The sequence below is a fragment of the Oncorhynchus mykiss genome, chromosome 27 (genome assembly GCF_013265735.2).
Source record: "Oncorhynchus mykiss isolate Arlee chromosome 27, USDA_OmykA_1.1, whole genome shotgun sequence".
NCBI lineage: Eukaryota > Metazoa > Chordata > Actinopteri > Salmoniformes > Salmonidae > Oncorhynchus > Oncorhynchus mykiss.
This window is the reverse complement of record NC_048591.1, coordinates 22163702-22191533: the sequence shown is the minus strand read 5'-3', so window position 1 is coordinate 22191533 and position 27832 is coordinate 22163702. Positions and strand designations below refer to the sequence as shown.

Sequence of the window (27832 nt, the reverse complement as noted above, 5' to 3'; positions counted from 1 at the left end):
CCCAATAACATCACTAGATAAAACACATCACCACCCAATAACATCACTAGATAAAACACCTCACCACCCAATAACATCACTAGATAAAAAACATCACCACCCAATAACATCAACATATTAAACACATCACCACCCAATAACATCAACATATTAAACACATCACCACCCAATAACATCAACATATTAAACACATCACCACCCAATAACATCACTAGATAAAACACATCACCACCCAATAACATCAACATATTAAACACATCACCACCCAATAACATCACTAGATAAAACACATCACCACCCAATAACATCAACATATTAAACACATCACCACCCAATAACATCACTAGATAAAACACATCACCACACAATAACATCACTAGATAAAACACATCACCACCCAATAACATCAACATATTAAACACATCACCACCCAATAACATCACTAGATAAAACACATCACCACCCAATAACATCAACATATTAAACACATCACCACCCAATAACGTCAACATATTAAACACATCACCACCCAATAACATCACTAGATAAAACACATCACCACCCAATAACATCAACATATTAAACACATCACCACCCAATAACATCACTAGATAAAACACATCACCACCCAATAACATCAACATATTAAACACATCACCACCCAATAACGTCAACATATTAAACACATCACCACCCAATAACATCACTAGATCAAACACATCACCACCCAATAACATCACTAGATAAAACACATCACCACCCAATAACATCAACATATTAAACACCCCACCACCCAATAACATCAACATATTAAACACATCACCACCCAATAACATCAACATATTAAACACATCACCACCCAATAACATCACTAGATAAAACACATCACCACCCAATAACATCAACATATTAAACACCCCACCACCCAATAACATCAACATATTAAACACATCACCACCCAATAACATCAACATCTTAAACACATCACCACCCAATAACATCAACATATTAAACACATCACCACCCAATAACATCACCACCCAATAACATCACTAGATAAAACACCTCACCACCCAATAACATCACTAGATAAAACACATCCCACCCAAAAACATCACTAGATTGTCATGTATTGTCATATTATGTCTTGTTCCTGTTCTTTCTCTTTACTCCGTCTCCCTCTGCTGGTCGTATTAGGTTACCTTCTCTTCCCCTCCTTCCCCCAGCTGTTCCTCATCTTCTCTAACTACCTCTTTCACCCTTTTCCCACCTGTTCCCTTTTTTCCCTCTGATTAGGTCTCTATTTCTCTCTCTGTTCCTGCTTCTGTCTTTGTCAGATTCTCGTTTGAGTTTCTCATGCCAGAACCAAACTATCGTCTCGTTTGCTTCAACCTTGTCCTGTCCTGTCGGAATCTGCCTGTTCATCTGTGGCTACGTGTGATCAGGTACCTCTGTCCTCTACAACCCAGCTAATCTTCTCTGCTGCTAGAAGGGGACTCTAACCCAGCTATTCTCCTCTGCTGCTAGAAGGGGAACTCTTCTGTGATATTCAGAAGGACTTTATGTTTCATTTGTCGCCCTCTCTGCGGGTTGTTTATTTTGCCATCATATACATTTGAAGAGGATCTATGTCTTACATGTGTTTTGACATTAAAGGACTCTGTTTTTGTTAAACCGCTTTTGGGTCCTCACTCACGTGCATAACATAGATAAAACACATCACCACCCAATAACATCAACATATTAAACACATCGCCACCCAATAACATCACTAGATAAAACACATCACCACCCAATAACATCAACATATTAAACACATCACCACCCAATAACATCAACATATTAAACACATCACCACCCAATAACATCCACATATTAAACACATCACCACCCAATAACATCACTAGATAAAACACATCACCACCCAATAACATCACTAGATAAAACACATCACCACCCAATAACATCAACATATTAAACACCCCACCACCCAATAACATCAACATATTAAACACCCCACCACCCAATAACATCACTAGATAAAACACAGCACCACCCAATAACATCACTAGATAAAACACATCACCACCCAATAACATCAACATATTAAACACATCACCACCCAATAACATCACTAGATAAAACACATCACCACCCAATAACATCACTAGATAAAACACATCACCACCCAATAACATCACTAGATAAAACACATCACCACCCAATAACATCAACATATTAAACACATCACCACCCAATAACATCACTAGATAAAACACATCACCACCCAATAACATCAACATATTAAACACCTCACCACCCAATAACATCAACATATTAAACACATCACCACCCAATAACATCAACATATTAAACACATCACCACCCAATAACATCACTAGATAAAACACATCCCACCCAATAACATCAACATATTAAACACATCACCACCCAATAACATCACTAGATAAAACACCTCACCACCCAATAACATCAACATATTAAACACCCCACCACCCAATAACATCACTAGATAAAACACCTCACCACCCAATAACATCAACATATTAAACACATCACCACCCAATAACATCACTAGATAAAACACATCCCACCCAATAACATCAACATATTAAACACATCCCCACCCAATAACATCAACATATTAAACACATCACCACCCAATAACATCACTAGATAAAACACATCACCACCCAATAACATCACTAGATAAAACACATCACCACCAAATAACATCAACATATTAAACACATCACCACCCAATAACATCACTAGATAAAACACATCACCACCAAATAACATCAACATATTAAACACATCACCACCCAATAACATCACTAGATAAAACACATCACCACCAAATAACATCAACATATTAAACACATCACCACCCAATAACATCACTAGATAAAACACATCACCACCCAATAACGTCAACATATTAAACACATCACCACCCAATAACATCAACATATTAAACACATCACCACCCAATAACATCACTAGATAAAACACATCACCACCCAATAACATCACTAGATAAAACACATCACCACCCAATAACATCACTAGATAAAACACATCACCACCCAATAACATAACTAGATAAAACACATCACCACCCAATAAAATCACTAGATAAAACACATGACCACCCAATAACATCAACATATTAAACACATCGCCACCCAATAACATCACTAGATAAAAGTGTTGAGCCAGTTCAGGGACCGGGCTTCCTTCTGTGTTGGTGAATGTCTTTGAAGAGGGCCCGCTGGACCAAGTGTTAAGACCGTGTTCAGAACGTCAACTTCCAAAAGATTCCCTAACGGTTAGCATAGAGAGATAATCCTCTGCAGGCAGCCACACTGAGATTCTCTGTTCTCTAGTGGGTTATTTCTCACTCTTTACTATGACAGCCTGGGTTGTTTTCTGAGATAATACAGTCCTGTCCAGACAAAGACATATCACACAACTCAACCACTTAATGTAAACACTGGCCCAATGAGGGGTAGAACTAGTGACACTACTGTAAGAAAGTAGAAATACATTCTATTGGAATCCCTTCATCTCTCTGTCTGACTACTGTATGTAGATAAGATGCAAAGTTTTCATACAGGTTTGAAAAGTGGGGGGGAAATGACAAGAGAAACCTGGGTTTGGTTTTAAAATATCATCTGACAGCAAGAGGAGAGGAGAGATGACAGAAAACACTATGCTTCTCTCAGTCTCTCTCGGTCTCTTCCTCCCAGCATACCAATTAGAGAAAAGAATGAGGCAAGGACGTGGAGGAAGAATCCCAAACAAAGTCAAACACAACGCATGAGAGGAAAACAAAAAGCGGACAGATCAAACAGAGGAGAGAACAAAGGGAAGAGTGCTGAGAGGGGGGGCAGGCTTGAGAGCAGACTAGGGATGCAACAACCCCCCCATGTAGGACTGATCGATGAAGACCCCCAGGCACACACATACACACACCAGCCAAATGCCAACTGATGGAGATAGCGGTGCGTGTATGGAGGGGTGTGGTTAGGCTTTACATTCTATAGTCTTCACAGGTGCATTTAGCTGCTTGTCTGAGTAACAGAGAAGTTGTGCCCCACAAAACATATTACACATCATTGTATATGTGAAGGTCTCAGAGTGTGAGGGAGGGGTAGAATCAGGATAAGCTCATACCTCCATGACCTTAGGGTTGCCCTGCCGGCCCAGCGTGCCCAGGATCAGGCCCCATCTCTGGGCAGAGCGAGCTTTGTCGATGGCCTGGAGCCGGATGGACCGCATGGCTTCATGGTCATAGTACTCCCTGGAAAATATCTTACTGTACGGGTCGTACCTAAACACACACGTGTATGCACACACACACACACACACACACACACACACACACACACACACACACACACACGCACACACGCACACACGCACACACACACAACATGCATATTAGTGTGTATTGTTCACAACAGGTTACCTCGAGGATAGACAGGCAAGAAGAGAAAATCCAATCATGAAAATCCATCAAGTATTAAGGCAGTTATCTGAGAGAAAATAGTGGCATTTTAGAGAATCTAATCTTTCTCTCTCTACCAGGAGAGCTCAGCTCAGCACATCTTGAGATTATCATCTTGTTTATTAGAAAGCCTGAGAGGAGGGCAGTAGTGCATACGTTCATAACACAAACACAATTTCACTTCACAAACAAGATCTCATATAAATACTGTTTCACGCCAATACAGCTGAGTGGAAATGACACCATAAAGACAACCTCCAACAAGGTGAACCATGTCACATTAATCCTGTGTATTACTGACAATAATGACATTCTGCAATCTATGTCAGACTCATCCACAGCGGTACACTGTGTATTTATATACAGTGCCGTGAAAAAGTATTCTGATTTTCTTTATTTTTGATATTGCAAGTTTTTCAACCAAAACCTAATATTAGATCAAGGGAACCTGAGTTTACAAATAACAAAAAATGGAATACTTGCTTAATTTATTTAAAGTTATGCAGCACCCAATTCTCCTGTTTGAAAAAATAATTGCCCCCTTATACTCAATAACTGGTTGTGCCACCTTTAGCTGCAATGACTGCAACCAAATGCTTCCTTTATTTGTTGATCAGTCTCTCACAACGCTGTGGAGGAATTTTGGCCCACTTCTGAGGGCAGAACTGCTTTAACTCAGCGACATTTGTGGGTTTTCAAGCATGAACTGCTCGTTTCATATCCTGCCACAACACATCAATTGGGATCAGGTCTGGACTTTGACTAGGCCATTCCAAAACTTCAAATTTGTTGCTTTCTAACCATTTTCACGTGGACTTGATTGTGTGTTTTGGATCATTGTCTTGCTGCATGACCCAGCTGCGCTGCAGCTTCAGCTCACAGATGGATGACCTGACATTCTCCTGTAGAATTCTCTGATACAGAACAGAATTCATGGTTCCTTCTATTAAGGCAAGTCGCCCAGGTCCTGAGGCAGCAAAGCATCCCCAAACCATCACACTACCACCACCATGCTTGACCGTTGGTATGAGGTTCTTACTGTGGAATGCAGTGTTTGCTTTTCGCCAGGTATGATGGGACCCATCTCATCCAAAAAGTTGACTCAAGCTTGACAAAAAGCACCTGGAAGCACCTGGATGACACCTGGATGACACCTGAATGACACCTGGATGACTCTTGGAAGAATGTTCACTGGACAGATGAGTCAAAAGTATACATTTTATGAAATAAATTAAATAAGTATGTAATGGTTGTGTTATTTGTTCACTCAGGTTCCCTTTATCTAATGTTAGGTTTGGTTGGAGATCTGATAACATTCCATATCAAAAATAAGCAAAAGTCGAGAAAATTAGAAAGGGGGCAAATATTTTTTCACAGTACTGTACATTGTACACACAGTGCATGATTAACTCTTTACACTTGTACCAGTATACGGGTTGAAAATAGCGCCTAAATTGGACCGCAGTGGCTGTACAGTAACATCCAGTACATTACGTCAGAGCTCAAGGTCTCCCGCTTCACAGCACACTGACTGACAGTGGTTCTGAACACCGCGCACGACAAGAAGTTACCCCCATCCCTCCAGTTAATTGGGCAACTTCTGCAAATGCTTGGTTGTCTGAGTGAGTTCGGAAATACAGCAACACTTCACGGCACAACGCCTCTCCCCATGTGACCTACTTGTATGTATGTACTGACATGTATGTGGAACTGATAGATGCACACACACACACACACTACATGTTCATGTTTTTAAATGTATGTGAATTGTAAAGTCTTTTATCTGTAATGTCTTTTTTGTTATGTGTCAGAGCCCAGTAAGGTTAGCTGTCGCCATAGGCGTCGGCTACTTGGGATCCTAAGAAATCAAATGTATGATCTGCTTCTCTGAATTGCCTTGTGAAAGCCTAACACTGTAAGATCGTACTTTGTAACTTTGCTAACCAAATTGGCAATATAACGTGCTTTCAAATCATGCCCACCTGAACAGATTGCGATTTCTAATGGACCATTTTTGGAATGCGTAAACAACAACAGTAATTATGTAAAGGCAGGGGTGCAGGGCTGTGTTCCAAACAAAACTTACAGCCGGATTCCTCTAGTTCCTCAACATAGCACCTTATAGTTGACTCTTCTTTGAGTCATAAAAGTGCATTAAAATGATTTAGGAACTGTGCACACTTTGCAAAGGTGTGTGATAACTTGGAGATAATAGTTAGACCTCTCACTCAAACCCTTGTCATTGTCTTATGTTGCACCTACCCCAAATTTTCCAGGAATCTTCTTATAATGTTGCTGAATGTATACAGAGTATTTTCTGATTTCATTATCTTCAAATGCAGCCAAAAGTACAGTAAATGTAAAATGCACATAAAATCAACAGTGTAATGTTTGGATTTGGTCTTGTGCTAATAATTTTCCCATAATCTCCATACTGTTCCCTTTTGATGGTTATGTATAGGATTTCCATATTTCTTCTCTAAGACACAATTCAATTGAGCCCTATCCATATAGGCTGATTCCCACGAGTGTAAAGGGTAAAGGGTTAAAGTTATTTACCTGTAGGCAGGTATCTCTGGATTTGCAATCATGATGGACTCCAGATGGAACCTGCCATCTCCCAGGTAGCTATAAATACAAACACAACACACAGAGACACAGGATGAGAGAGACACAAACACAGTAAGACAGATACACTCCCTGCTGGCAAGCATACCTGCTGTAGAACAACAATACAAATCCGTCCCATCTCTCCCTCACCTCTCTCCCTGCCCATTCCTCCTCTCTCACTCTCACCCTTCTCTTTCACACACTCTCTCGCACTCTCTCTCCCCCTCCTGGTGGAAAAAAGTAGTCTCAGCAGACCTATGCCTGGGGTTTAGGGGTTCAAGGTGTGACCAGAGGCTTCTGATGTATAGGAACACCATCACACAGCACCCCGGTGATGGCCCCATGTTGTTTATCCACTACCAGGCTTTCTCAGTTAACCCAGGGGGTGTTATTAGTTGGACCGCCTAGACCCGTGATGGGGCAGGGTTCAACAGGAGCACACGCAAGCACAACACACACACACCATCATTATCATCCCATGGGGTGTGCTGGGAGGAGGCCTACTATTGGCTGAGTGAGGGGTCTAGGCCTCTCTGTTACCGTGGCAAGTCCGCAGAGGCCCAGGGGGAGACAGAGACAATTAGAGGAGCTAATTAGCCAGCGTTTAGGAAAGTGTGTGTGGAACAGGCTGTGGGTGAGCTTCCACAGGGACACCCAGGAGCCACAACTAACCTCCACACAGGCAGGCAGGCCTGCATGCATGCATACACACACACAAAATAACACACACCCACTAGTGGTGCAGGGATTGACTCATAACTGCAGTCTCTGGGGTTATATCTGGGTTTAGGGTCATGAAATATTGTATGGATGAAGGGCAGGTGGCTGGCGGGTTGAATACAGAGAAAACAATGCATCAAAAATGCATAATTATTGTGCAATTCATGTCTACAGGCTACACTGAGGTTCATCTTCCATGATTTTTATCTGCTGTTAGTGTGTAAGGCTACGTTAGTGTGTAAGGCTACGTTAGTGTGTAAGCCTACGTTAGTGTGTAAGCCTACGTTAGTGTGTACGGCTACGTTAGTGTGTACGGCTACGTTAGTGTGTAAGGCTACGTTAGTGTGTAAGTCTACGTTAGTGTGTAAGCCTACGTTAGTGTGTACGGCTACGTTAGTGTGTAAGGCTACGTTAGTGTGTACTGCTACGCTAGTGTGTAAGCCTACGTTAGTGTGTAAGCCTACGTTAGTGTGTAAGGCTACGTTAGTGTGTAAGTCTACGTTAGTGTGTAAGCCTACGTTAGTGTGTACGGCTACGTTAGTGTGTAAGGCTACGTTAGTGTGTACTGCTACGTTAGTGTGTAAGCCTACGTTAGTGTGTAAGCCTACGTTAGTGTGTAAGGCTACGTTAGTGTGTAAGCCTACGTTAGTGTGTACGGCTACGTTAGTGTGCAAGGCTACGTTAGTGTGCAAGGCTACGTTAGTGTGCAAGGCTACGTTAGTGTGTAAGGCTACGTTAGTGTGTAAGCCTACGTTAGTGTGTAAGGCTACGTTAGTGTGTAAGGCTACGTTAGTGTGTACGGCTACGTTAGTTTGTAAGGCTACGTTAGTGTGTAAGGCTACGTTAGTGTTTAAGGCTACGTTAGTGTTTAAGGCTACGCATTAGGGCTTAATCCTACATGCACCAAATACATAACCAATTACAAAATGCTTTTGGAAACTTGGGCAGAAATAGTTAACGTCGATCCATTGAGGCAAAAAGGACAATGTCAGAGTTAATTTCAATAAGAGAAAAGCTATAAAATGGATAATTGAAAATAAAGAGAAGGGTGGGCCAAAACAGTAGTCTAATGTTTGGGAAAGATGTTCTGTGTGCTGATTGTGAGGCGCCATAAATTTGGACGCAAGACCGGCACGTCAAGGGAGCTACACAGCTCAGATGGTTAAATTGAATAGTAACTGAAAACTGGACACTGACTGTAGATCTATAACTTTAATGGGGGCAGGGCCTAAGAAAAACCTGAAATCATCATGAGGGGCTGCAGTGGTTTGTGGATCTGTGTACCCACATCCACATTCACACCCACATCCATATCTATACCCACATCTATACCCACAACCATATCCATACCCACATATATACCCACATCCATATCTACAGTGCCTTGCGAAAGTATTCGGCCCCCTTGAACTTTGCGACCTTTTGCCACATTTCAGGCTTCAAACATAAAGATATAAAACTGTATTTTTTTGTGAAGAATCAACAACAAGTGGGACACAATCATGAAGTGGAACAACATTTATTGGATATTTAAAACTTTTTTAACATATAAAAAACTGAAAAATTGGGCGTGCAAAATTATTCAGCCCCTTTACTTTCAGTTCAGCAAACTCTCTCCAGAAGTTCAGTGAGGATCTCTGAATGATCCAATGTTGACCTAAATGACTAATGATGATAAATACAATCCACCTGTGTGTAATCAAGTCTCCGTATAAATGCACCTTCACTGTGATAGTCTCAGAGGTCCGTTAAAAGCGCAGAGAGCATCATGAAGAACAAGGAACACACCAGGCAGGTCCGAGATACTGTTGTGAGAAAGTTTAAAGCCGGATTTGGATACAAAACGATTTCCCAAGCTTTAAACATCCCAAGGAGCACTGTGCAAGCGATAATATTGAAATGGAAGGAGTATCAGACCACTGCAAATCTACCAAGACCTGGCCGTCCCTCTAAACTTTCAGCTCATACAAGGAGAAGACTGATCAGAGATGCAGCCAAGAGGCCCATGATCATTCTGGATGAACTGCAGAGATCTACAGCTGAGGTGGGAGACTCTGTCCATAGGACAACAATCAGTCGTATATTGCACAAATCTGGCCTTTATGGAAGAGTGGCAAGAAGAAAGCCATTTCTTAAAGATATCCATAAAAAGTGTAATTTAAAGTTTGCCACAAGCCACCTGGGAGACACACCAAACATGTGGAAGAAGGTGCTCTGGTCAGATGAAACCAAAATTGAACTTTTTGGCAACAATGCAAGACGTTATGTTTGGCGTAAAAGCAACACAGCTCATCACCCTGAACACACCATCCCCACTGTCAAACATGGTGGTGGCAGCATCATGGTTTGGGCCTGCTTTTCTTCAGCAGGGACAGGGAAGATGGTTAAAATTGATGGGAAGATGGATGGAGCCAAATACAGGACCATTCTGGAAGAAAACCTGATGGAGTCTGCAAAAGACCTGAGACTGGGACGGAGATTTGTCTTCCAACAAGACAATGAACCAAAACATAAAGCAAAATCTACAATGCTATGGTTCAAAAATAAACATATCCAGGTGTTAGAATGGCCAAGTCAAAGTCCAGACCTGAATCCAATCGAGAATCTGTGGAAAGAACTGAAAACTGCTGTTCACAAATGCTCTCCATCCAACCTCACTGAGCTCGAGCTGTTTTGCAAGGAGGAATGGGGAAAAAAATTCAGTCTCTCGATGTGCAAAACTGATAGAGACATACCCCAAGCGACTTACAGCTGTAATCGCAGCAAAAGGTGGCGCTACAAAGTATTAACTTAAGGGGGCTGAATAATTTTGCACGCCCAATTTTTCAGTTTTTGATTTGTTAAAAAAGTTTGAAATATCCAATAAATGTCGTTCCACTTCATGATTGTGTCCCACTTGTTGTTGATTCTTCACAAAAAAGCACAGTTTTATATCTTTATGTTTGAAACCTGAAATGTGGCAAAAGGTCGCAAAGTTCAAGGGGGCCGAATACTTCCGCAAGGCACTGTATACCCACATATATACCCACATCCATATCTATACCCACATCCATATGCATACCAACATATATACCCACATCCATATCTATACCCATATCCATATCTATACCCACATCTATACCCATACCACATCTATATCTATACCCACATGCATATCTATACCCACATCTATATCTATACCCATAACTATACCCACATCCATATCTATACCCACATCCATATCCATGCCAACATATATACCCACATCCAAATCTATACCCACATCCATATCTATACCCACATCCATATCTATACCCACATCTATATCTATACCCACATGCATATCTATACCCACATCTTTATCTATACCCATAACTATACCCACATCCATATCTATACCCACATCCATATCCATACCCACATATATACCCACATCTATATCTTTACCCACATCCATATCCGCATCCATACACACATCAACATCCATACCCATATCCATATCTATACCCACATCCATATCTATACCCACATCTATACCCATACCACATCTATATCTATACCCACATCCATACCCACATCCATATCTATACCCACATCCATATCTATACCCACATCTATATCTATACCCACATGCATATCTATACCCACATCTATATCTACACCCATAACTCTACCCACATCTATACCCACATCCATATCCATACCCACATATATACCCACATCCATATCTATATCCATACCCACATATATACCCATATCCATATCTATACCCATACCCACATCCATATCTACACCCACATCCATACACACATCTATACCCACATCCACATCCATACCCACATCCATATCTATACCCACATCCACATCTATATCCACATCCATATCTATACCTATACCCACATCCATAACTAAACCCACATCCATATCCATACCCCACATCCATATCTATACCCCACATCCATATCTATACCCCACATCCATATCTATACCCACATATATACCCACATCTATATCTTTACCCACATCCATATCCGCATCCATACACACATCAACCTCCATACCCATATCCATATCTATACCCACATCCATATCTATACCCACATCTATACCCATACCACATCTATATCTATACCCACATCCATACCCACATCCATATCTATACCCACATCTATATCTATACCCACATGCATATCTATACCCACATCTATATCTACACCCATAACTCTACCCACATCTATACCCACATCCATATCCATACCCACATATATACCCACATCCATATCTATATCCATACCCACATATATACCCATATCCATATCTATACCCATACCCACATCCATATCTACACCCACATCCATACACACATCTATACCCACATCCACATCCATACCCACATCCATATCTATACCCACATCCACATCTATATCCACATCCATATCTATACCTATACCCACATCCATAACTAAACCCACATCCATATCCATACCCCACATCCATATCTATACCCCACATCCATATCTATACCCCACATCCATATCTATACCCCAAATCCATATCTATACCCACACCCACATACATATCCATACCCACATCCATATCTATAGCCACATCCATATCTATACCCACATCCATATCTATACCCACATCCATATCTATACCCACATCCATATCCATACCCACATCCATTCCCACATCCATACCCACATCCATATCCATACCCACATCCATCCATACCCACATCCATCCATACCCACATCCATCCAGACCCACATCCATATCTATACCCACATCCATATCCATGCCAACATATATACCCACATCCATATCTATACCCACATCCATATCTATACCCACATCTATACCCATACCACATCTATATCTATACCCACATCCATATCTATACCTACATCCATATCTATACCCACATGCATATCTATACCCACATCTTTATCTATACCCATAACTATACCCACATCCATATCTATACCCACATCCATACCCACATATATACCCACATCTATATCTATACCCACATCTATATCTATACCCACATAGATATGGATGTAGGTATAGATATGGATGTGGGTATACCCACATCCATACCCGCATCCATACACACATCAACATCCATACCCACATCCATATCTATACCCACATCCATATCTATACCCACATCTATTTCTATACCCACATCCATACCCACATCCATATCTATATCCACATCCATATCTATACCCACATCTATATCTATACCCACATGCATATCTATACCCACATCTATATCTACACCCATAACTCTACCCACATCTATACCCACATCCATATCCATACCCACATATATACCCACATCCATATCTATACCCCACATCCATATCTATACCCCACATCCATATCTATACCCACACCCACATGCATATCCATACCCACATCCATATCTATAGCCACATCCATATCTATACCCACATCCATATCTATACCCACATCCATATCCATACCCACATCCATATCTATACCCACATCCATATCTATACCCACATCCATATCTATACCCACATCCATATCCATACCCACATCCATACCCACATCCATATCCATAGCCACATCCATATCCATACCCACATCCATATCTATACCCACATCCATATCTATACCCACATCCATATCCATACCCACATCCATATCTATACCCACATCCATATCTATACCCACATCCATATCCATACCCACATCCATCCATACCCACATCCATCCATACCCACATCCATATCTATACCCACATCCATATCCACATCCATATCTATACCCACATCCATCCATACCCACATCCATATCTATACCCATACCCACATATGCAGTCAGAGCCGGTTCTAGCCATTTGGGGGCCCCCTCGACAGCGGAAAGAGTTAATTCACTTCAATTCTATACATTTTGTCATGTGGCATATTTTTTTGTTGTTGGAGTTTTACAGCAAATTTCCTGCAATTCTACACATTTTGCCATAGAGTGGAGAGAAATGTTTGCAGTTTTTAATGAGAGTGACTAAAAATCATTAGGGGCCCACTAAAGGTCAGTAATTTCACCACGATTACTAAGTTTAGATAGCTGGCCGCTAGAATAACTTACCAATCAATAATGTTCAGCTGGCATGGGCTAATTGAGTGACTGACAGTGACTAACAACAGACAAACTGCTAAAATGTTAACCAAATTTAAAAATGGCACCTTGTGTATTATACTTTTCTAACCTCCAACTGAACAAATAATTTGACACGTAGGGGGGGGGGGGGGGGGGGGGGGGGGGGGGCATTTGCCCATCCCTGGTCTATAACCTCTCACATAGCCTAATATAATATTAACTCCTGAAGAATTAAGCAGATATTGCAGGGAAATGATACACCAAATGTAATGTGACTCAGAAACAGCATCTTGAGAGAATGAATTTAAGGTTAGGGACCATCTGTAGAGGTACTATCTTTATCAGCATCATAACAGCTGATTGTATTTCAACCACAAAAGTACGCATGCAAACCAACCTGAAATCTTGTCAGAAACATGTTGGGTCATTTTCACAGGATTTAATTCCCTTCAAACCGGGCAAACTGATGTAATTTAGAAATGTTGGCATTACTGCCTTTTCTCTCCAGTCCCTAAACGTTTGGCTGCACGAGAGAAGCAGAGATGAAAGAGAAAATTTGACAGATGTCAACTAGCATTCATTCTATCGATGTAAGACATTTTCTGGTGAGCAAGGGTTTATTTAGTCTTCTAGGCCAAGAGAAGCAGCATGTATCTAATTACAGACTAACAAATAGCCTACCAAAATGTCCACAATTATAAACAGAAACATAGATTAGGCTTAAAAAGACATAGGCCTGAAATGTTAGGTTGATCACATTTAGTTGGGCGGTTGCAGATGTTTTATTAGCAATTGCGGATGGATATGGGTGAACAAACAGCTGACCCACACATCACAAACAAGCACAGACACAGTCACTGAGACTAGATTGTGTCCGTGGGGGATGTGTGTGTGTGTATCCGTGGGGTGTGTGTGTGTGTGTGTGTGTGTGTGTGTGTGTGCATGCGTCGGTGTCTGTGTGTATATAGCAGGGTAAAAAGAGGGGTAATTTGGAGCCGAGGAGCAAATAAAAAACGAATGGGCCGGGCGCTTTGCTTTGCAATAATATCCAACGTGTCCCTATAATCACACTGGCTACAATGAGCCTCCTGCTTTTTAACATCACACCCTGTATGTGTTTCTCTGCTTTAAGAGGATAGCACTCATGAGGGCTTTTGTTATCCTATCATTCATATTGCATCGTCCTTTGTAGAAGAGCGGAGTGCTGCTGTGCTATAATGGTGAACACTGTGCTGTATGTCCTGCATTATGCATCAGCACACTCTGATTCTGCTCTTAATGTCTGCAGACATTACCAGCAGGGTCTGAGAGAGGAGAGCTAGGAGTAAGGATTAGAACTGGGATCCTCTGATACTACTGATATTCATATAACTGCTCTGTTCTAAAGCATTTTAACATACTTCTCTTAATTACTGGAATCATATACAGTTGAAGTCGGAAGTTTACATACACCTTAGCCAAATACATTTAAACTCAGTTTTCACAATTCCTGACATTTAATCCCAGTAAAAATTCCCTGTCTTAGGTCAGTTAGGATCACCACTTTATTTTAAGAATGTGAAATGTCAGAATAAGAGTAGAGAGAATTATTTATTTCAGCTTTAATTTCTTTCATCACATCCCCAGTGGGTCAGAAGTTTACATACACTCATTAAGTATTCGGTAGTGTTAGGTTCTTATTTTTCAGAGTAAGTAACTCACGGACACTAGAGAAGCTTTAACCAAGTTGAATTCTTCCCAAAGGTTCTGTACAGCTGTAATCAGACAGCAAAACATTTCTCACATCACAGTTATATACAGTGCCTTGCGAAAGTATTCGGCCCCTTTGAACTTTGCGACCTTTTGCCACATTTCAGGCTTCAAACATAAAGATATAAAACTGTATTTTTTTGTGAAGAATCAACAACAAGTGGGACACAATCATGAAGTGGAACGACATTTATTGGATATTTCAAACTTTTTTAACAAATCAAAAACTGAAAAATTGGGCGTGCAAAATTATTCAGCCCCCTTAAGTTAATACTTTGTAGCGCCACCTTTTGCTGCGATTACAGCTGTTAGTCGCTTGGGGTATGTCTCTATCAGTTTTGCACATCGAGAGACTGACATTTTTTCCCATTCCTCCTTGCAAAACAGCTCGAGCTCAGTGAGGTTGGATGGAGAGCATTTGTGAACAGCAGTTTTCAGTTCTTTCCACAGATTCTCGATTGGATTCAGGTCTGGACTTTGACTTGGCCATTCTAACACCTGGATATGTTTATTTTTGAACCATTCCATTGTAGATTTTGCTTTATGTTCTGGATCATTGTCTTGTTGGAAGACAAATCTCCGTCCCAGTCTCAGGTCTTTTGCAGACTCCATCAGGTTTTCTTCCAGAATGGTCCTGTATTTGGCTCCATCCATCTTCCCATCAATTTTTTTGTAAATTTTTTTGAAATTTTTTTACCCCTTTTTCTCCCCAATTTCCAATTGTATCCAATTGTTGTAGTAGCTACTATCTTGTCTCATCGCTACAACTCCCGTACGGGCTCGGGAGAGACGAAGGTTGAAAGTCATGCGTCCTCCGATACACAACCAACCAAGCCGCTGCTTCTTTAACACAGCGCACATCCAACCCGGAAGCCAGCCGCACCAATGCGCCGGAGGAAACACCGTGCACCTGGCCACCTTGGCTAGCGTACACTGCGCCCAGCCCGCCACAGGAGTCGCTGGTGCGCGATGAGACAAGGACACCCCTACCGACCAAGCCCTCCCTAACCCGGGCGATGCTAGGCCAATTGTGCGTCGCCCCACGGACCTCCCGGTCGCGGCCGGTTACGACAGAGCCTGGGCGCGAAACCAGGACTCTGATGGCACAGCTGGCGCTGCAGTACAGCTCCCTTAACCACTGCGCCACCCGGGAGGCCCCCTTCCCATCAATTTTAACCATCTTCCCTGTCCCTGCTGAAGAAAAGCAGGCCCAAACCATGATGCTGCCACCACCATGTTTGACAGTGGGGATGGTGTGTTCAGCTGTGTTGCTTTTACGCCAAACATAACGTCTTGCATTGTTGCCAAAAAGTTCAATTTTGGTTTCATCTGACCAGAGCACCTTCTTCCACATGTTTGGTGTGTCTCCCAGGTGGCTTGTGGCAAACTTTAAACAACACTTTTTATGGATATCTTTAAGAAATGGCTTTCTTCTTGCCACTCTTCCATAAAGGCCAGATTTGTGCAATATACGACTGATTGTTGTCCTATGGACAGAGTCTCCCACCTCAGCTGTAGATCTCTGCAGTTCATCCAGAGTGATCATGGGCCTCTTGGCTGCATCTCTGATCAGTCTTCTCCTTGTATGAGCTGAAAGTTTAGAGGGACGGCCAGGTCTTGGTAGATTTGCAGTGGTCTGATACTCCTTCCATTTCAATATTATCGCTTGCACAGTGCTCCTTGGGATGTTTAAAGCTTGGGAAATCTTTTTGTATCCAAATCCGGCTTTAAACTTCTTCACAACAGTATCTCGGACCTGCCTGGTGTGTTCCTTGTTCTTCATGATGCTCTCTGCGCTTTTAACGGACCTCTGACACTATCGCAGTGCAGGTGCATTTATGCAGAGACTTGATTACACACAGGTGGATTGTATTTATCATCATTAGTCATTTAGGTCAACATTGGATCATTCAGAGATCCTCACTGAACTTCTGGAGAGAGTTTGCTGCACTGAAAGTAAAGGGGCTGAATAATTTTGCACGCCCAATTTTTCAGTTTTTGATTTGTTAAAAAAGTTTGAAATATCCAATAAATGTCGTTCCACTTCATGATTGTGTCCCACTTGTTGTTGATTCTTCACAAAAAAATACAGTTTTATATCTTTATGTTTGAAGCCTGAAATGTGGCAAAAGGTCGCAAAGTTCAAGGGGGCCGGATACTTTCGCAAGGCACTGTATATATGCCACTTAAGACACTCCTCCTTCTCTCCAAACCTTATGTTTTATGGTTCTACAGGAAAAGAGGAACATGATACCAAACCCTTATTACTCCCTACAGGGGATCTGACCTCACCTCCTGACCTAAACCCCTTCTTCACCTAATCCAAAGATGTCCATCTGTCTCCCCTATATCAACACGTTGCTCTCCTCCCGTCCACCCAACACATTCCAAAGCCATCTGTCTTTCTACAGAGAACCATTAACTTCTGACATAAAACCCAGTCTCTTTCACTTCTCATATTCTATGCTTCTTCTCTATCATTATTTAATATCTCAATGTTCAAAATGTCGAATCCAACAGTAGCATTGCCTTTAAATTGTTTAACTTGGGTCAAACATTTTGGGTAGCTTTCCACAAGCTTCCCACAATAAGCTGGGTGAATTTTGGCCCATTCCTCCTGACAGAGCTGGTGTAACCTAGTCAGGTTTGTATGCCTCTTTGCTCGCACACACTTTTTCAGTTCTGCCCACACATTTTCTATAGGATTGAGGTCAGGGCTTTGTGATGGCCACTCCAATATCTTGACTTTGTTGTCCTTAAGCCATTTTGCTTCAACTTTGGAAGTATGCTTGGGGCCATTGTCCATTTGGAAGTCCCATTTGTGACCAAGTTTTAACTTCCTGACTGATATCTTGAGATGTTGCTTCAATATATCCACATAATTTCTCTCCCTCATTATGCCATCTATTTTGTGAAGTGCACCAGTCCCTCCTGCAGGAAAGCACCCACACAACATGATGCTGCCACCCCCTTGGTTCACGGTTGGGATGGTGTTCTTCGGCTTGCCAGCCTCACCCTTTTTCCTCCAAACATAACGATGGTCATTATGGCCAAACAGTTCTATTTTTGTTTCATCAGACCACAAGACATTTCTCCAAAAAGTACAATCTTTGTCTCCAAGTGCAGTTGCAAACCGTAGTCTGGCTTTTTTATGGCGGTTTTGGAGCAGTGGCTTCTTCCTTGCTGAGTGGCCTTTCAGGTTATGTCAATATAGGACTCGTTTTACTGTGGATATAGATACTTTTGTACCCGTTTCCCCCAGCATCTTCACAAGGTCCTTTGCTGTTGTTATGGGATTGATTTGCACTTTTCGCACCAAAGTACGCTCATCTCTAGGAGACAGAACGAGTCTCCTTCCTGAGCGGTATGACGGCTGCGTGGTCCTATGGTGTTTGTACTTGCGTACTATTGTTTGTACAGATGACCGTGGTACCTTCAGGCGTTTGGAAATTGCTCCCAAAGATGAACCAGACTTGTGGAGGTCTACCATTTTTTTTCTCAGGTCTTGGCTGATTTATTTTCCCATGATGCCAAGCAAAGATGCACTGAGTTTGAAGGTAGGCCTTGAAATACATCCACAGGTACACCTCCAATTGATTCAAATTATGAGAAGTTTCTAAAGCCATTAAATAATTTTCTGGAATTTTCCAAGCTGTTTTAAAGGAACAGTCAACTTTGTGTATGTAAACTTCTGACCCACTGGAAATGTGATACAGTGAATTATAAGTGAAATAATCTGTCTGTAAACGTGTTGTTGTTTGTTGGAAAAAGGACTTGTGTCATGCACAAAGTAGATGTCCCAACCGACTTGCCAAAACTATAGTCTGTTAACAAGAAATTTGTGGAGTGGTTGAAAAAAGAGTTTTAATGTAAACTTCCGACTTCAACTGTAGATGCTGTAACGTATTAAAGACATGGCGTCTCAGAGACTAATATACCATCACTCATCCCACATACACTCAACTAAAGTCATTTCCAAATCTACATAATAGATATCTCAGCAATAAGTCCCTCCGATTCACTTTTATAAATAATGGTTGAGCACAATAAGAGCATTTAGGTGACTTATGAGAGACAGTATGGAGGCTGAGAGATATTTCAAACTATTCATAAATGACAAATCTACCGGTATATGCAAATTAAAATGAAAGAAGTGAAATGTAATGGACCATGATTCTTCAACAGCCCTGATTTCTATCCATTATTACTAACTATTATATTTGTCGACGCCTCCTGCTGGTTTACCGTTTCCAGTGTTTGTACTGTTCTGTACACAGGTATGAGCTGGTTGTAACCTGCCCCTCAGAGCCACTGACAAGAGGAGAGAAAGAGATGGAGAGGGAGGGGGAGGGAGAGAGAGAAAGGGGCAGTGAGAAGGGGAGAGATGGAGAGAGGGCGAGCCAGAGAGAGAGAGGGCGAGCCAGAGCGAGAGAGAGGGCGAGCCAGAGCGAGAGCGAGCCAGAGCGAAGGAGAGGGCGAGCCAGAGAGAGAGAGGGCGAGTCAGAGAGAGAGAGAGGGCAAGTCAGAGAGAGAGAGGGCGAGTCAGAGAGAGAGAGAGAGAGAGAGAGAGAGAGAGAGAGAGAGAGAGAGAGAGGGCGAGCCAGAGAGAGAGAGGGCGAACCAGAGAGAGAGAGGGCGAGCCAGAGAGAGAGAGGGCGAGCCAAAGAGAGAGAGGGTGAGCCAGAGAGAGAGAGGGCGAGCCAAAGAGAGAGAGAGGGCGAGCCAGAGAGAGGGCGAGCCAGAGAGAGAGAGAGAGAGGGCGAGCCAAAGAGAGAGAGAGGGCGAGCCAGAGAGAGAGAAAGGGCGAGCCAGAGAGCGAGAGGGTGAGCCAGAAAGAGAGAGGAAGAGCCAGAGAGAGAGACGGTGAGCCAGAGAGAGAGAGGGCGAGCCAGAGAGAGAGACGGTGAGCCATAAGGAGAGAGAGGGTGAGCCAGAGAGAGAGAGGGTGAGCCAGAGAGAGAGAGAGAGGTGGAGCCAGAGAGAGAGAGAGGGCGAGCCAGAGAGAGAGAGAGAGAGAGGGCGAGCCAGAGAGAGAGAGGGTGAGCCAGAGAGAGAGAGGGTGCACCAGAGAGAGACACTCAGGGAGCTAATTATCAGGCAAGGTAATCAATTATTTCTCCCATCTCACCCCCATCCGCCCCTACACACACATCAAAGACACTCCACTTTAGATTAGTGGACGAAGTACAAACACCCCCCTGACACAGACACACGGCTTTCCTCTCCTGTGGGACCAGGCTGTTTTCCTGTACTGGCTGTCTCTCCTCTTTTTATCTGGCCACTCTAATCCCATACACTGGGTAGGGTGTGTGGGGATCATAAGTACAGCATGGGTATAATTAGGAACCTACTAGATCTTGAAATACATACGACTGTGTGTCTATGTCAATACACAGGGGACGTTTTCTATGTGTACTCACTGTAAGTACATGCAGAGCCGCACTCCTCGTTGTCGCCTGAGCCTGTTAGCGTGTATGAGCAGGTCGTATGCAGGATTAGGGAGTAATGGATTACAAAAAAAATGTAACTAATCTGTTACGTAACCAGCACATATATTGTAATCAGATTACAGATACTTTTGAAAAACTAGAAGATTTGCGAGAAAAAACATATTTGACGCCTTTCTGTTACCTCAATGACATTTAAATCAGCATTTTAAATTGGTCAAGTTTAAATTGGTCTGCCTGACTTTGACCACAAGTCCGAGACCACTATGATGACACATCAAATATGTTTGATGGATTGCGGGAGAATAGAAGGAATAGTATTTTGTAGGCTTACAGTCAAAGCAATGTCTTCCAATGGTGCGACTGTTGTCTTCATCCAAAGATTATCCAACTTGAACAAATGCCTGGAAGTAAGGATGACAGCAGTGGTGTAGTCTACGGGCGATACGGGACATTCACTAATTATTGATACGCTATCTACATAGCGCATTGATAAGAATCACACTGCTTAAAAATGGTATAATTTTAGTGAATGATATCATAAATATGACTGGTGGAGTTATGTCACACATGCAGCGAACACAGACATATGGAAATGTCTGCTCTGCCCAAAATTACAACCAATTATGTGCAGCATTACCACAAAAATGGAAGAGGCCATATAGAAGGGGAAAAAAGTAAGGAACTTGTATGTCGGCCCTGTATTAAAGAACATAAATGGTTAAAGAAAAGTGTGATAAATAAAATCATATACCAATTTCATTTAAGTACCAAAAAACTGACAGCTGTGCCATTTAAATTTCAAAATAGTTGGGAAGAGATTTTCGATGTACCCATTCCATGGCACATGGTTTATGAATTGATACGCAAAACGGATTCAAAACTTCTAATTTTTCAATATAAATTACTATACAAAATTCTTGCAACTAATAGAATGTTATATATATGGGGGATACAATATTCCCAGCTCTGCAGATTCTGCTGTGAGGAGGCAGAGTCATTAGATCATTTATTTTGGTATTGTCCATATGTACAGTGCCTTGCGAAAGTATTCGGCCCCCTTGAACTTTGCGACCTTTTGCCACATTTCAAGCTTCAAACATAAAGATATAAAACTGTATTTTTTTGTGAAGAATCAACAACAAGTGGGACACAATCATGAAGTGGAACGACATTTATTGGATATTTCAAACTTTTTTAACAAATCAAAAACTGAAAAATTGGGCGTGCAAAATTATTCAGCCCTCTTAAGTTAATACTTTGTAGCGCCACCTTTTGCTGCGATTACAGCTGTAAGTCGCTTGGGGTATGTCTCTATCAGTTTTGCACATCGAGAGACTGACATTTTTTCCCATTCCTCCTTGCAAAACAGCTCGAGCTCAGTGAGGTTGGATGGAGAGCATTTGTGAACAGCAGTTTTCAGTTCTTTCCACAGATTCTCGATTGGATTCAGGTCTGGACTTTGACTTGGCCATTCTAACTCCTGGATATGTTTATTTTTGAACCATTCCATTGTAGATTTTGCTTTATGTTTTGGATCATTGTCTTGTTGGAAGACAAATCTCCGTCCCAGTCTCAGGTCTTTTGCAGACTCCATCAGGTTTTCTTCCAGAATGGTCCTGTATTTGGCTCCATCCATCTTCCCATCAATTCTAACCATCTTCCCTGTCCCTGCTGAAGCAGGCCCAAACCATGATGCTGCCACCACCATGTTTGACAGTGGGGATGGTGTGTTCAGGGTGATGAGCTGTGTTGCTTTTACGCCAAACATAACGTTTTGCATTGTTGCCAAAAAGTTCCATTTTGGTTTCATCTGACCAGAGCACCTTCTTCCACATGTTTGGTGTGTCTCCCAGGTGGCTTGTGGCAAACTTTAAACAACACTTTTTATGGATATCTTTAAGAAATGGCTTTCTTCTTGCCACTCTTCCATAAAGGCCAGATTTGTGCAATATACGACTGATTGTTGTCCTATGGACAGAGTCTCCCACCTCAGCTGTAGATCTCTGCAGTTCATCCAGAGTGATCATGGGCCTCTTGGCTGCATCTCTGATCAGTCTTCTTCTTGTATGAGCTGAAAGTTTAGAGGGACGGCCAGGTCTTGGTAGATTTGCAGTGGTCTGATACTCCTTCCATTTCAATATTATCGCTTGCACAGTGCTCCTTGGGATGTTTAAAGCTTGGGAAATCTTTTTCTATCCAAATCCGGCTTTAAAACTTCTTCACAACAGTATTTCGGACCTGCCTGATGTGTTCCTTGTTCTTCATGATGCTCTCTGCGCTTTTGACGGACCTCTGAGACTATCACAGTGCAGGAGCATTTATACGGAGACTTGAATACACACAGGTGGATTGTATTTATCATCATTAGTCATTTAGGTCAACATTTGATCATTCAGAGATCCTCACTGAACTTCTGGAGAGAGTTTGCTGCACTGAAAGGGGCTGAATAATTTTGCACGCCCAATTTTTCAGTTTTTGATTTGTTAAAAAAGTTTGAAATATCCAATAAATGTCGTTCCACTTCATGATTGTGTCCCACTTGTTGTTGATTCTTCACAAAAAAAATACAATTTTATATCTTTATGTTTGAAGCCTGAAATGTGGCAAAAGATCGCAAAGTTCAAGGGGGCCGAATACTTTCGCAAGGCACTGTAGCTCGTTTTTGGTCACAGGTCCAGGAATGGCTGAATAATTGCAACATTTGCATAGAACTAACACTACTATACTGGGTGATTTGAAAAGCCACAGTCAATCAATCAATAATATAATCATTATTTTTAGCAAAAATGTTTATTTTTAATTTACAATCTGTAGCAGCTATGAGAATAGGAAGGTTCAATTATTTTGTGAAGCATCACAGCACAGTTGAAAAATATATGGCAAGTAGAAATCTGAAATGGATGATGTTGAGAGACAGATGGGAGGGGTTGAGTGGAGCTGAAGGGTGGGACTAATAACAAGATAAACAATGTAAAACATACGAGATCTGTAGAATGTATATAGGTTTGGAACTTTTGTGAAATAGCATAGTTACAAATAGAAATCAAACTGGATGGATCAGAAATAGAGGAAGGACTAAGAACAAACAAGATAACTATTGTAAAGTAGACTGTGTCTGTAAAATGTGTATAAGATGTATAAATTGAAGGTAAAAGCCAAGGTGTTTATTAGTTTACTCCAATTGGGGGATCGGCGGTAGGGTTTGCGGGGAATAATAATAAAGGTATATTCTTTTAAAAAGTATGTATGTCTATATAGGTATGTGTATGTATATATGTGTATATATGCATGCGTGTATGGATTGATGGAGTTCCTCTCTTCTAAACTTCTATGTGGTATTGTACTCCATACTGTCAAAGACGAGTTATATCCACGAGTGGGGCTTGTATTGCTCAATCTAATTCAAATGTTGATATACTTAAACAGCTGCAAATTATCAAGATATTAAAGTGTCACCAACAAAAACATACGGTGCATTCGGAAAGGATTCAGACTCCTTGACTTTTTTCACATTTTGTCAAATTACAGCCTTATTCTGAAAGGACTTACTTTTTCTCCCCTCATCAATCTACACACAACACCCCATAAGGACAAAGCCAAAACAGGTTTTTAGAAACTGTGCATCGACACAATCCTGTCTCGGAGCTCTACGGACAATTCCTCCGACCTCATGGCTTGGTTTTTGCTCTGACATGCACTTTCAACTGTGGGAACTTATATAGACAGGTGTGTACCTTTCCAAATGATGTCAAATACATTTAATTGACCACAGGTGGACTCCAATCAAGTTGTAGAAACATCTCAAGGATGAAAAATGGAATGCACCAGAGCTAAATTTTAAGTCTCATAGCAAAGGGTCTGAATACTTATGTAAATGTGATATTTAAGTGTTTATTCTAGAAATCTGCTAAAATGTATAAAAAACTGTTTTTTCTTTGTCATTATGGGGTATTGTGTGTAGATTGGGGAGGATTTTGTTGTATTTAATCAGTTTTAGAATAAGACTTGAATGCACCAAAATGTGGATAAAGTCAAGAAGTCTGAATACTTTCCAATGGCACTGTATATTGCAAGTCCACACACAGTAGAAATGCAATGGATTTAACACAGAATACTCCTATTCCCAGAGTGCATTTCACTTCCCAGGGTGCAATGCTGCACCCATGGCTGCTGGCTGGCTAGTGGCTACTGCTAGTAGCAAGCCTAGACAAATGCAAAGTAGTCCAAAAATATTGCTGTCAAGATATAAGTGCATTTCGAAAGAGACTTTTGGGTTGTGTAATCAAATTACATTAATGCTCACATGGATGTCATGCTGAATATATGTTCATGCCATTGTCCCTCAAAATAATTAAAATTTAGTATAATAACGACTACGTTACAATGCAAAAATGTTGTTTTTGTATGTCCTTTTGAAACTAAACCTCCCTTGCACTGCTTTGTAACACCTTTTGCTTAGTTGTTTCAGTGGTCTGGCCCTCATCTACTCTGTAATCAAAGATTACTTTCTAATTGTAATTTGTTACATTTACTAGTTAAAGGTACACACCTGTATATAAGCTCCCACAGTTGAAAGTGCATGTCAGAGCAAAAACCAAGCCATGAGGTCGAAGGAATTGTCATTAGAAGTCTGAGACAGGATTGTGTGTAGGCACAGATCTGGGGAAGGGTACCAAAACATTTCTGCAACACTGAAGGTTCCCAAGAACACAGAGGCCTCCATCGTTCTTAAATGGAAGAAGTTTGGAACCACCAAGACTCTTCCTAGAGCTGGCCGCCCGTCCAAACTGAGCAATCGGGGGTGAAGGGCCGTGGTCAGGGAGGTGACTGAGCACCGATGGTCAATCTGACAGAGCTCTAGAGTTCCTCTGTGGAGATGGGAGAACCTTCCAGAAGGACAACCATCTCTGCAGAACTCCACCAATCATGGTAGAGTGGCCAGACGGAAGCCACTCCGCAGTAAAAGGCACATGACATCCCGCTTGGAGTGTGCTAAAAGGCACCTAAAGGACTCTCAGACCATGAGAAACAAGATTCTTTGGTCTGATGAAACCAAGATTGAACTCTTTGGCCTGAATGCCAAGCGTCACTTCTGGAGGAAACCTGGCACCATCCCTACGGTGAAGCATGGTGGTGGCAGCATCATGCTGTGTGGATGTTTTTCAGAGGCAGGGACTGGGAGACTAGTCAGGATCGAGGGAAAGATGAACAGAGCAAAGTATAGAGAGATCCTTGATGAAAACCTGCTCCAGAACGCTCAGGCCCTCAGACTGGGGCGAAGGTTCACCTTCCAACAGGACAACAAACCTAAGCATACAGCCAAGACAACGCAGGAATGGCTTCAGGACATGTCTCTGAATGTTCTTGAGTGGCCCAGCCAGAGCCCGAACTTGAAACCAATCAAACATCTCTGGAGAGACCTGAAAATAGCTGTGCAGCAACGCTCCCCATCCAACCTGACAGAGCTTGAGAGGATCTGCAGAGAAGAATGGAAGAAACTCCCCAAATACAGGTGTGCCAAGCTTGTAGCGTCACACCGAAGAAGATTTGAGGCTGTAATCGCTGTCAAAGGTGCTTCAACAAAGTACTGAGGAAAGGGTCTGAATACTTATGTAAATGTATTATTTAAGTTTTTTTTATTTGTAATAAATTAGCAAACATTTCTATATTCTTGCTTTGTCATTATTGGCTATTGCCTGTAGATTAATGAGGGGGGGAAAAAAATGATCAATTTTAGAATAAAGCTGTAACATAACAAAATGTGAAAAAGGTCAAGGGGTCTGAATACTTTCTGAAGGCATTGTAGAGGCCTTAAAAACACCTTTAAGTTAACTTCTATGTCGTTTTGGAACTAAAACTATTTATTTAATACATTACATTATTTAGCTGTAATGAATAATGAATCATACGTCTAATGAATGTCATTTGATCCAATTTTATGTCCAAAGACGAGCAAATTATCCCTGATATGTATCAAATTACATTTTAAAACAGTTTACATGTAATTGTACAATTATATAGTCTCCGATGTGGTTTTGCATAATGAACAATGAAGGTATTCGTCTGTTACTTAATCTGGTGTAGTATTTTCGAAAGAAATGTACCATAGAATAGAATATATTTCTATTTGTTATTTTATTTGTTCAACATATTGTTTAATGTTTAAATAAATAAAGCCCGGTGTTTATTCCGTGACTTCAGCTTTCTTTTCTTTGCAGTGGTATTGTTTTGGTATCTAGTATTGTTTTGGTATTAAGTACCGTTTCGGTATCATGATACTAAACCTGGTATCGAAGTAAAACATCTGGTATTGTGGCAACACTAGCAGGTAGATGACAGAGTCGGGGAGCGAGGTTGGGGAAGGTATGTTTAACAATGTCAGGGGAAGTGTTGGGTAGGAAAGTACTATTTGACAGAAACTGTCTGACTAGGATGGGTTTACAATGATAAAGGCTGAGTCACTCACATGATGGCGTTGACTTTTCGGTCGAGGCGGGGGGAGGTGCACCCCAGGATCTCTCCAGGGGACAGGGGACGACACTGGGGAACCACCACCTCATACTCTGGCCTCAGAGCTGCACTCACCGCCTGGGGGGGAGGGGAAGAGACAAACAACCATTGATAGATATAAAATAACATCTACTTTTTCTCTTTT

The 27832-nt window shown here is 41.6% G+C and overlaps 1 protein-coding gene across 2 annotated transcripts in view; it reads right to left on the bottom strand.

Moving 5' to 3' along the window:
- The window catches only part of LOC110507778 (2-(3-amino-3-carboxypropyl)histidine synthase subunit 1), a 142252-nt gene that overhangs the window by 20423 nt on the left and 93997 nt on the right, over nucleotides 1-27832 (bottom strand). For both annotated transcript variants that reach the window (XM_036964880.1, XM_036964879.1), the window contains exons 6-8: nucleotides 27644-27765; nucleotides 7094-7162; nucleotides 4201-4357 (exon numbers count right to left, since the gene is read on the bottom strand). In XM_036964880.1, coding sequence (XP_036820775.1) covers nucleotides 4201-4357; nucleotides 7094-7162; nucleotides 27644-27765 — 348 coding nt within the window. The remainder of the gene's footprint in view (nucleotides 1-4200; nucleotides 4358-7093; nucleotides 7163-27643; nucleotides 27766-27832) is intronic.